The sequence below is a fragment of the Xiphophorus hellerii genome, chromosome 16 (genome assembly GCF_003331165.1).
Source record: "Xiphophorus hellerii strain 12219 chromosome 16, Xiphophorus_hellerii-4.1, whole genome shotgun sequence".
Taxonomy (NCBI): Eukaryota; Metazoa; Chordata; class Actinopteri; order Cyprinodontiformes; family Poeciliidae; genus Xiphophorus; species Xiphophorus hellerii.
In genome coordinates, this window is record NC_045687.1 from 24,291,926 (window position 1) to 24,304,504 (window position 12,579).

General features: G+C 40.0%; 1 protein-coding gene across 1 annotated transcript in view; it reads right to left on the reverse strand.

The window, feature by feature from the left end:
* Nucleotides 1-6,924, reverse strand: part of septin12 (septin 12) — a 53,516-nt gene extending 46,592 nt beyond the window's left edge. Inside the window, exon 1 of the mRNA XM_032588098.1 lies at nt 6,673-6,924. Coding sequence (XP_032443989.1) covers nt 6,673-6,727 — 55 coding nt within the window. The 5' untranslated portion in view covers nt 6,728-6,924. The remainder of the gene's footprint in view (nt 1-6,672) is intronic.
* Nucleotides 6,925-12,579: the final 5,655 nt, after the last annotated feature.

The following is a 12,579-nucleotide window of genomic DNA, read 5'->3' on the forward strand; positions in this document are numbered from 1 at the left end:
CTGTAATTTTCCACCACAGGCTAATGCTCTCAGACACTGGAGACCACACTATGGGCTTTCTGCTTTATTTGGTTTAGTTTGTTCTAACGTGTAAAAAAAAAAAATTGTTCAGTAGACTAAACTATTTTACCACCATTTGTATAGACATATTGTTCAATTTTGTTCAGCCATAACTCCCATATATGCCTTTTGTAAGCCAGGTGTATCCAACTATGAGAAGATCCCATTCACACCCAGAAAACACTGGAGAGAGATTATATGTTCCTCCTGGAACAATCGGCTGCACATCAACACACCTGGGACTGTGTGCCAAGTAAACGGCCCAATCCATGAAATGTGGCAACACATATTAAAAATATGCTGCTGAGAACGACCAGTTATTACACACTGAGACATAAACTGATTTTTCACCGGTATCTGTGATGCGTACGCTCTGCTTGACATCATTTCAGTTCAACATATTTTATGTACTGTATATGTGCTTGATGATGGACAGACAGACGGACAGACAGATAGATGGACAGATAGATAAATTGTTTTGACTCCCAGGCAGCATACAATCTTCCAATGTCATGCAAAACTCCCACATATCCATCAAAGTTAAAATTAGAAGTTTCTGAAAGTTTAGTAATTAAGAAACATGGACTGCATTTACACTTAATAAACTTAAAAGTGAATGTAGAAAAATGCTCAGTCGTAAAAAAACAACAACAATGTTTTGAATTTACAAAATATGACACACATCCTGAGGGAAGGTAATTAGGCATGAAACTGGAGTCCTGACAATGAAATTACTGCAGGTACTGTCTGAGCTGGTGGTCCCATGTTTTTCCCCGCTGCTGCCTCCACCCCATCAGACCAGGCTGCGCTTAGGGAATGGAGCCATGCTACTGCTGCATCCTCAGGCAAGTCAGCCCAGAGCTATAAATGACTCTCCAGAATCTGCATATCTTCACTAGATCTGAGTGGGAAAGATAGGGGGAGCCACCAGGAGAACGTCAACGTGATGCAGGCGGGCCCTACACATGAACATTATCACCATCATCAGTGCATGCCTCCTGTTTACAGCCCCATTATAGTGTTTCCTACTATAGTGTTAGTGGGTGCCTCAACCCTAAAATGGCACCTCTCACCCCTCTTTGGTGATACATTCAATTTGTTTTCTGTTTGGAAAATAACATCAGAACTAAATCACAACAGCAGTCATTTAAGGTCAGCTTAAAGCTACAGCATGTAACTTTTATAAAATAAAAAATGTTTTTTACATAGTTGTTAAAATGACCATTATGTCATGACAGCTCCCCTGCCTTCTCCCAGTGTTCCCAGTACTAACTGCAGAAATACACCACTCAGTCAAAAACAACCAATCAGAGCCAGGAGGACGGACAGATGGACGGATAGACAGAGATTGTTTTAGTTTTCTATCTGTCCATAATCTACACCCACTTATCCTTGCAGGGTTTCTGCCCTAGACAGATTGCCATTCCATTACAGGGCAACGTTGACACAACCCTGCAGCACACACACCCAGGCCTCCTCCCAGTGAGCAGCTGGCTGGCTAGATTGCACATGAGAGACAGGAGTTCCTCCATCTGATGGTCCTGGACTTTGGAAGGAGCAGCCTTCCTCTGAACAGACCTCTCTGGCTGCCAATGAACGTGCGCAGAGTGGCCGTCATTGTCCAGTGCAATATCCTCCTCTGTCCCACAGTAGCTAGAGAGTCCAGCTGACCACTGAATCTGCCCACCTGATCAGTTTGTCCAACTTGGAAAGGTCTGCCTCGGAAGTCGTATTGCCCCAGCATGCCACATCGAAAGACAGAACACTGGTGACCACAGACTGATGGAACATCTAGCTTCCGACATTTGTTAAAACACAGGTGTCAAACTCCAGTCCTCGAGGGCCGCTGTCCTGCAGTTTTTAGATGTGCCACAGGTACAAAACAGTGGAATGAAATGGCTTAATTACCTCCTCCTTGTGTAGATCAGTTCTCCAGAGCCTTAATGACCTAATTATTCTATTCAGGTGTGGTGTAGCAGAGGCTCATCTAAAAGTTGCAGGACACCGGCCCTCGAGGACCGGAGTTTGACACCCCTGTGTTAAAAGATCTTAGCCTCCTCAGAAACTTCATGCTGCTCTTCCTCAGCAGAGTTCTTGGACTGGTTCTGTCAATCCCAAAGCTGATCAAAAGCTCCTTAGTGGTGGCAAGTCAGTCAACACTAAGGAGCTGTATCCACTGTGTGGATACTATTGAGCTGCATCTACTGTGTCTGGTGATCTTCCTTCACTATTTCAATGAACCGGTTTTCTGCTTGAACATTATCCCTCCACCTGTGCTGCCATATTCCATTTCCTGCGGTGCCTGTTCTAGGTGCACTAGCTCCTTTTAAATCAAACCATTGACATACCCAACATTGCTCTAAGCCTGGACCAAATTTTGTTCTGATTCTTCTTTTTGCTTTAAGGGTAGTGAGTGAAATTGTCTACTAATGCCATCTATCTCTATACCTCATCTGTTTGGTCTCTGGAGACTGTTGAAGTTAAAGTAACACATGCAAGTGTGAAGAAACGTACGCTCATTTCTTCAACTAACAACGTAATTATTCCCTGCAATTACTGACCAGTGAACTGGTAAACATATAGAGGACAAGAACTTTAACCTGCCAAGTGGAACAACTTTAAGGTGGAGGAGTTGAGTCTGGACTTGTTTATTTCAAAAGATTCACATTCAGCAGAACCACAAGAGCGTAAATAAAACTTGAAAACTGCGCCCCTTAATAAAGTTTACACATGCGTTTATCCAAGATGTCAAGTTTTTACATTATGACTGGCTCATCATAATGTAACCATATTTATAACAAAGAATCTATGAATTCCATCATTTATTACTAGGAATTCCTTCCTTTACTAAGAATTCTGTCCTTTGTTACTAAGAAATCTTTACTTTACTAAAAATTCCATATTTTATTACTAAGAATTCATTCCTTGATTACACAGAATTCCGTCCTTTATTACTAAGAATTCCATCATTTATTACTAAGAATTCCATCATTTATTACTAAGAATCCCTTCTTTAACTAAGAATTCTGTCCTTGATTACTAGTAATTCCATTCTTTATTACAAAGAATCCTGTCCTTTGTTACTAGGAATTCTGTCCTTTATTACAAAGAGTTGGGTCTTTTATTACTAAGAATTAATTCCTTGATTACACAGAATTCCGTCCATTATAACAAAGAATTAATTTATGACACAGAATTCCGTCCTTTATTACTAAGAATTCCATCATTTATTACTAGGAATTTCTTTCTTTACTAAGAATTCTGTCCTTTATTACTAAGAATTCCATCATTTATTACTAAGAATTCCTTCTTTAACTAAGAATTCCATCCTTGATTACTAGTAATTCCATTCTTTCTTACAGAGAATCCCATCCTTTGTTACTAGGAATTCTGTCCTTTATTACAAAGAGTTGGGTCTTTTATTACTAAGAATTCCTCTGAGTTCAGTCATGTCCAAACAATCGGACATTGACCCACTTTTTGAGGTGTTGCCTATCCGCTTCCAACGTCTTGTACATTTTACTTCGATCCTGAATACAGACCTGCTTTGATCTGAACCTTTATGTACTTCACGAGCCACCACTGATGGGCGTCATGGTAACAACGAGCTGGTTTGCCGTTTTCTGCTTAGCGATGCTGTGGCGGCATGTCGTGGGTCAGGAGGTGCAGAGCATCTCGTCTTATTCAGTTTGAAGCAGCATTTACCAACACCGTTCCAAAATTTTAAACACCACATTGTGTATCCTGCATTGTATGATCTGCTCTCAACATTCAAAATGTTATTGCAGCTGTAATAACATCACAAATATGCGTAACAGTAATGCACCATGCAGGACTTCTATCATTTATTTCTGGTCCAGGTCTGTCATCTGTCCCACCGCTGTCATTTCTGTCCAGAAGGACACCGGTGTGACTTTAAAAGTTAAGCCCCACTCACAAAAAAAATCACAATATGAAAGCTAACTACACCAAACAAAAAAAAGTCAAGACCGCTTTTGTTCCAAATAAACGGACCAAAGGGCTGGAGCTCTCTGAGACGACAGAGAATCTTTGAGAATACCAGGAAGGGAGATCAAAATTTAAAAAATCTCAACACCACTGAGGGTAGAGTACAGATTGTAAAGCTTCACTTTAAAAACAGTGCTAACTTAATAAAATTGGTAATTTGGGAAACAATTCTCTGTCTTCTAGGCCAGTGTTTCTCAACCCTGGTCCTCCTGCATGTTGTAGACGTCGCCCTACTTTAAAAACGCCTAATTCAGCTGACTGCAGTTCAGCAAACACTTGTCAATTGAAATCACCTGGGCTGATGCAAGGAAACTCCTAAAACACACAGGGCAGTGTGCCTATAGGACCAGGGTTGGGAAACACTGTTCAAGGCAAATGAAACATGTAGAGGATTTCTGCCAGGTGTCCATTGACAGGGTGCAACTACAACTACGACCTTTATTCTCCATACAGAGAGCAACAAGTAATGTACAATGTGTCATTTCATTGAAAAATCTTTAAACCCTGTGGTAGTTATCGCTGAAACATCTTGGTACCTTGGTAACCGATCCACACCTGTTGCCTATCTTTGTCCTCTATCTCCACTGCTAATGTCTAATGGTGGAATCATGGTGTCAAATGGATCAGCAGAGACCCTGTCTAACAGTTTAAACTAATTTGTTTAGAGGCCCAGAGAAGCACCTGTCTACACAGAAGAATGTTGAGGACCAGAATCAAAGCAGTGCAGATTTTCTCTTTTCTGTCTTTGCAGGTGTCCCTGCAGGGCTGTGAGCTATGACTGATAACCCCGAGGAAGAGCAAACTATTTAAATTGGGGCGGTCTCCTCCTTCCTCACTCTGAGCAGCTCTGGTGTCCATTAATCTTTTTCTTGACGTTGGCCTTTTATTTAACCGTTTCAAGCTAATCTGTACCTCATACACCCTGTTTCAACAAGGCCGCTAAAACTTTTTAATAACGCTGACAGCAGCTCTGACGTTTGATGGATTATAGAGAAAATTTCAAAGGTGATGGAGAGGGGCAGAGGCAAGAGGAAGCATGCTCTTTCACAGTGCTGCAAGCAGAAATCCATTCAGTGTGATTATGAAAGCTCCATCACATGACAGCAAGACCACTTAATCCTTGTTAACACTGCACTTAAAGACAGGACTGCTGCACCTCCCTTTTCTGAATGGAAGGCAGATACAAAAGGTGTGTAATATCAAGTCTCTGTTTCATTTCAGTAATTTACCACTACAGTATGTGCTGTACTTTTGGTATTCAATTTTAATTTTTAAACTCCTTTTTTGTGTCTAAATCTGTTTTATGCAAGTCACCTTGAATGGTCTTGTACATGAAATGTGCTATTCAAATTAAATTGCCTAAGAAAAAGACCCCATACTGCTCCAACGTGCTGCCTTTATTTAATCTCCAGGTATGAGCGAAGACAAGTAACGGCAGAACATTTAAAAGTGTTTTGTTTCAAGCATAATTGCCTTGTGAAAGCTGGGAATACCTCATGAGATGCAGTGGTGAGAAAATGATCTGCAAAATAAGGAAAATAGAGCACTTTCATGGTGCTCTACCATCAAAGTGTTATATGGTAGAATTTAGTCAAATACGTTATATACTAAACATTCTGGGTGACCTTTTCTTGCTTCAGCGCAAAAGTAACACAAAGTGTCTGGAACAGCCACAAGCTTAGTGGTAATTTTTACATGAGTAGTGACCAAACTGATAAAAAAAATCTATTTTTCCAGTACTGGTAATTTTGAGAGGCAGGTCTACCTAACAATTTCAGAGCAACACCACACAGTTCCCTGCCTTTCTACACCAGATTCAGCTGATTGCAGTTCAGCAAACACCTGTCAATTGAAATCACCTGGGCTGAAGCAGGGAAACTCCTAAAACACGCAGGGCAGTGGTGAGAAGATTATCTGCAAAAGTAAGGTGTCTGTGACCCAGGGAAGTTTTCTGTAGTTTAATTTGAATTCCAGCATCAAAAGGCGAGCAGCATGTAGCATCAGGCCTACCAACACATGATGTACTGTACGCATGTTTGTTCACTAAAACACTTGTGTTGACTGGAGGGACTGCAGAGTTTTACCCTGAACCAGGCAGGAAGCAGGCAGGAAGCAGTCTCACAGCAGCTCATTCAGAGCATCTTACGATCTGGAGATACTCCCACAACACACTCAAGACACACACAAACTCACACACACCAAACAAGCCCTATTTGATATCCACTTATCATACAGTAGCCACATTCAGGTGAATTAAATGTTTTTCACGTGATAGTTGAACTGCAGTCCTGTTGCACTACAACCCAGAGCAGGCTTTAGCTCTGCAGTCTGAAACCAACTGGAACTTTTTTAAATTAGTGGATTATTTGGAGTAATAAAAAAAAACACAACAGCAAACAGAAACATTATAACAGCAATAGTTGGCAAAAAATTAAAGCTATCAGAAAAAGTTAAACAGATCTACTGTGTCCTGTTGTTGTTTTTTGTTTGCTTGTTTGTTTGTTTTAAATAAAATAAAATGGATATCCTCCAGCCAGGGTCTGTTTTACTGCGTTCCTTACTTCAGCCTGCAGTAAAGTAATTCAATATTACCGCCCCACATACCTTCAAAATCTGATAAGATCCCAGCGAGGTGGTCATTGACTGGAAGGTCCGACATCCTGTCTAATAGTGGCAGAGATTCCCGTCGCTGCGCTCCAAGGCAGAGGAGAAACGGAACGAGCTCTGAGGGAAACTGTCAGGAAATAACTCAACCCGGTCCGGAGACAGAATGCTGGGCAGCAGATTCCTTCCCTCCAGTTCGGATCTCACTGGACCGTCGGAGCCCCTGCGTGGCTGTGGGCCCTTCCCCCTGCTTCATGCACAGGGAGCAGCCGGGAGGGATGGGAGGGGAAGAGGAAGGGGGGCGTTTGGGCGGACAGGGTTTGGGCGGAGCCGCATGCAACACCTGGAGAAAAAAAAAAAAAAACTTCAGTAAGAACCCCTCCATCCCCCACAAACCTCCACCTTCACCCGCGGTCTGCACAGGCTGACAAAGCCTCGTTAATTTGCAACAGTTTTCGGGTGACACAAGGTAAACGGTGGGCCTTCCTTTCACTGCTCCACGGGGTGTGAAGTGGATTCTAGTCAGAATGTCGGAATTAAATAATTAGCTGCTGGATATCATTCATTGTGAAGTGTGGAGGGATGTGATAGAAGAGGGAAAATTAATTACTGGAAATGGCAACAGCATGCAAGAAAAAGCACAACGCAGAAAAATAAATAAATGAATGAAAAAAAACTCACCGCGTTTTACAAGTCACGTTTATTTGTACATTTAAGCGACTGGGCAGATCAAAGTGCCTTATATCATAAAACCATCACATAGTCACCAATTGGGAAACATGCATGCATTTGATAACATGCATTAACATTACATGTTATCAAACGCCATAATCAAAGTCATCATCAGCTATACATCAAATATATTAATCAATGTTCCAGCTATTATCAATCAAAGGAAACTAAACAAATTACTTTTGATTTAAAGGAACTCAGCGTTTCAGCTGTTTTGCTGTTTACTGAAAGTTTGTCCCAGATTGGTGGTGCATAGAAGCTGAATGCTGCTTCTCCATGTTTGGTTCTGGTTCTTGTTCCAGTTCTCCTCTTCCAGCTGCAGGAATTTTGGAATGAATCTCCACCTGCTTTCATGTCCCTCCTGTAGACAACCGTGTCCTGCAGCACGTAACATTTTGCGTTTGATTAGTTTGATTAGTTTCTGAAACAACGTCCCAAACTGTGAACCCCTCCCAGAGTTCTGTTGAACCCAACATCTGAACGAGGAGAGAGGCTGAACCAGCTGCGGGTTCTTTGGACTTTCCACTGTGGCAAAAAGTGATAACAAACCGACTTATGCAGGTTTAGCAGTATTTTATATATATATATATAGAATATTTGCACTAAATATCAACAAAAGAATGACTCAAAATCAACCAGGAATATAGTTTAGATCTTTTTTTTGTCATTAGGTTGGAAACCATGTGCTTTTTCAAAATCAACTTTATAGTCCAGCATTGTGTACCCAAACAAGAATTTTGACTTTAATTTCAAGCTTTCATAGTGTAAAGACATTAAGTATAAATATATAAACTATAGCATCTTCCACAAATATCAACATGTATCCACCCTCTTTTTTTGCAAAGATTTCGTGTCTTTTTTTGTTTTAAAACCTAAAAACAGAAATAAAATGATGGTTCTTTAAACGTGAGAACACTTTCTGTAGAAAGCTATAAAAACTTATAAACAGTCTTTTTCTCTGGGAATTTGAATAGAATATGTAACAATGAAAAAAAATCACAATTCTTTAAGTACAGTTTCAAATTATTTTTATACTCTTTCAGATTTTACAAGAAGAGGAGGAGCGGATTAATCACAGCTCAGGTGGGGGAATCTGACCTCTGACCTCACGGCAACCATCAGTCATGCACTGCACAAATCTGACCTTCATGAAAGAAGGGAAAGAAAAGCTAATGCTGAAAGAAATCCCTGAGGAGTCTTGTGTCTGGAAGCAAGATAGAAAACATAGAAAACATGTGAACCATCTGGTCAGATGAAACAACATGTTGGCCCACCTTCAGATGTCTACGGGTGGTCTAACACTAACGCTGTACATCACGCAAAAGTGTGATGATGGCAGCATCATGATGCAGGGGCTTTTTTTTTTAACAAGGACACGGAAGTTTCTCAGAGTTGATAAGAATATTTATGGAGCTAAAATCCAGAAAAATACATGAAGAAAGCTTTTTAGAAGCTGCAGAAGACCTGAGTCCATCTCCACGACGACCACCCTGAACATCCAGCCAGGATGTTTCCTTCAGATCAAAATGTTTTCATGTGTAAGAATGGCCTACTCAAGGTCTGGACTGATTCGTTTTCCATTAAGGGACTGCAGATGCAAATTAGCTTGTGCTATAATCTGGTACAGCACATGGTAGCGTTTATGTTTGAGCTTTATTACAATGGAGAATTAGATAGATTAAAAAAAAGGCCAAAAAGCTCAGAAATGTTCTAGAAAAAACAAGGACATTTCTGAGCCACAGACATGAAAATGCTAGAAAAAAATATCAGAAATGTTTTAGAAAACTGTGTTTGAAAATTTGAAAATATTTGACTTTTCAAACTCAGAAAATTTCCAAAAGTTAAAAATGTTAGTATTTTGAAATTTGGAAATTTCCATGATTTTTTTCAAGAAAACTTTTGAGATTAAACTCAACATTTCTGAGTTTTTTCACTGGAAATTTGCTCCTCTTTTTATTTCCATCTACAACAGCCCTCATAAATGTTCCCTATTAAGTAAAGTTGATTGTTGTTAAACTGCTAAAACTGACTTCCTGTTGATCTCAGTAACAGACTGCAGTGACTCTCACCACACCAAGACCATTGTACTCTCACAGAGCAATCCACATGTAACAAACCTCAATCATCAGCTCTGCTACAACAAAAGAGGCAACGTTTCAAATAAATGTAACTGCAGGAACACCCAGAGGTCTTCACTTTCACAGCAGCTGAGACCCATAATTTGGGCTTCCTGTGTGAAGGCCTGCTTCTACTGAGTCACACCAACTCTTTTCATTGTCATGTTAAACCTATATTCATCATATCTCATCAGGTTCTCCGTTACATCGCCCACAGTGTTGCCACAAGGTTAATTTCGCTGATTTTACTCGTGTGTTTGAAGAGGAAAATAAAAACTTCCACAGCACTCCGATGTAAAGATACAAAACAAAAATATATTCCACTGTTTTTTTTTGCTTTATCCTTTACAAGAGCAATTGAATCCTAGATAACCTCCACAAAACAAACTATGGTCGAAAAACTGTGTGGCTCTGTTGATCTTACTTGCAACGTCTTCCCTTCTCTCTGCTATCTATCCTTTGTTAACGCTCCAGCGCGGCACGCCTCATTTGCATAAATTGCAAAGTGGCCAATTAAGCTACAAAACATACAAACTTAAAATAAAACACGTATTCACAATAAAACATTATGAAATTAGCTACATGCAATATAATAATGCTACCTAAACCTCAACAAATGCACTTATTAAATTACTAATTCAACAAATAAGTTTTAACAGTAACTGAATATTTTATACATTAATGTATACATTTTATACATTAACCTCCACACCCACACTGAGGCTAAAATGAAGCATTTGTGTCCTTGGTGCACCAATCACTTCAGGTTATCTCTGTGCCATTTGATCTAAATTACCCTGGAATGCAGTTCACAAATTCTTCACCTGACAGTCTGCCTCACACATCAAGCCCAGTGTAAGAAGATTCCTTCAGGCCAGTCAGAGCACGCATGAACACCCCCACACACACACACACACACACAAACCTACGCACACTGACGAACACACTCAATTGTTGTCTCACTCACCTCACACTTTTATGTAAACACAAATGCACCACTGGGAACTATCAAGCCCATCACAAGCAGAGATTAGGGATGAGTGAGACAGCAGGTTAGATGGACAGAAGAGCCAACTGAACACCCACAGTCAGCAGCAACATGCAGCCACTGTAAGATCTCTGTTTGTAAGATTCCTTCTCACACGCTCTCCTGATGGTAGCGAGGGTCAGGGGCCTCTCATTAGTCCTGTAGCTCTGAGCCAGACAGGATTAATGTCATAGTAGCTTTCCCTCATCCGTGTGACTCGTATATATGGATCTGTGTGCTGTGTGTGTCACGGAAGGTGGTAGAAACGAAAGGGCTGGAAGAAATGTACGACAGCGTATTAGGACCAGTGTAGATAGATTTTTTTTTTTATAAAAAGGAGTGCATTTCTGCCAAAAAGCTCTGAAATTTTGAGATTTATCTCAGAAATATTCTAGAAAAAACGTAGAAATGTCAGAGTTTTAAAAGCCAAACATGTTAGACTTTTAGAAGTCAAGCGTTCTGTGAATAACAGGCTAACAAGTTAACCTTTAATAAAAGTCATTGATTAATTTCAAATTAATAAAACAAAAAATCCCAATGTGACATGAATGTAACATGTAACGCAACACATAATAGAAATGTAGTGGAGTAGAAAATACAGATTCTGAATGTAAAAAGTAGTGGAGTACAAGTCAAAAGTACCCATCGTTAAATCTACTGTACTTAAGTCAAGAACAAATACATGAAACATGTATTTAAGTACAGCCAAGAAGTTCTCTTGCTTCCCTACATTCCATCACTGGTGTTTATACTGAACCTCAACACTAATCGACTTTGAAGCAAAGTTATGATTGGAGCAATTTGATAAGAACCACTGCGACAGACCGGCGCCCGAAATGTCTGGAGATAGGCAACAGCACCCCTCCTGGACAGGGGTGTACAGAAAATGGATGGATGATCCATCCGCTGAATGGGGAGCTTCTGCTCAAAATGCAGCAGGGATCAATGCAAGGACCAATAAGAGTGTAAGAGTAGGCACAGTGCATCTGATTACATCATGTAAAAAATATAGCCATTCTCTTCTCTTCTCGCTCTGGCCAATACTGAGACTGTAAAGTATGTTTTTATTGCTAGCTGTTTAGACTACTGTAACACCGGCTTCCTGGTTTCTCTAAAAACAATCTGTTCAGCTTTCACCTGTTACAAAACTCTGCTGCTCCTGTGCTAACCAAGACTAGAAGACAAACTCATCTGTTTTAAAATCATTGCACTTGTTCCCTGTGCAATGAGGGAATCAGGAAGCTTAAAATTAGAACTGATTTTAAGTTTCTTTTAGTGGTTTTTAAATGTCTTAGTGATCTTGAGCCATCCTTTCCCGTAGAGCTGCTATTAACCCTTTCATGCATAGTGGTCACTACAGTGGACAGCTATCTAAAAGCCATTTTCTTGTGCTTCCTGTGGATTTTTATGTTATAAATGCACACAGACCACTGAAGTGGACACTAATGCATCATAAAATATACCATCAACTACTGGCCATCAGCTGCAAATGCAAGAAATTATTTTTGTTAAATACAATATGGCCGACAGACAAAAAAGCATGAGAACAGACCTGGTCCCTCCTTCTACTGTAGACGACTCTTGCAAGTAAAAAAAATATTGTGACATCAGATAACCCCTAAGGAACAATACTACTGATGTATTTTTCAAATAACAACTTTGCATTTGGACAAAATTACAATGGATCACATAAAAATAAAAAAAAATAAAAAAATAATTTTTACAAAAAAAATTTCCTACCTTTTTTATGCCTTAAGAAAAATTTTTTTAAAAATGGAAAAAAAATTCTGACACAAAGGATCATAATTCATGCATGAAAGGGTTAACTTAGACACTGATCTGGACCCTGCGCTCATCTGGCACCGGACGAGCGCCTCAAGACTCCTGAACTGGATCATCATCAAGTCTGAGAAAAGAATTGTTGGATGTCCTCTTGCTTCCTTCTTGGACATCACTGACATGCGTGTTTTGTCCGAGGCAAAAAATCTTTACTAGAGATGCCATCCATCCTGGTTCTCATCTGTTTGAACT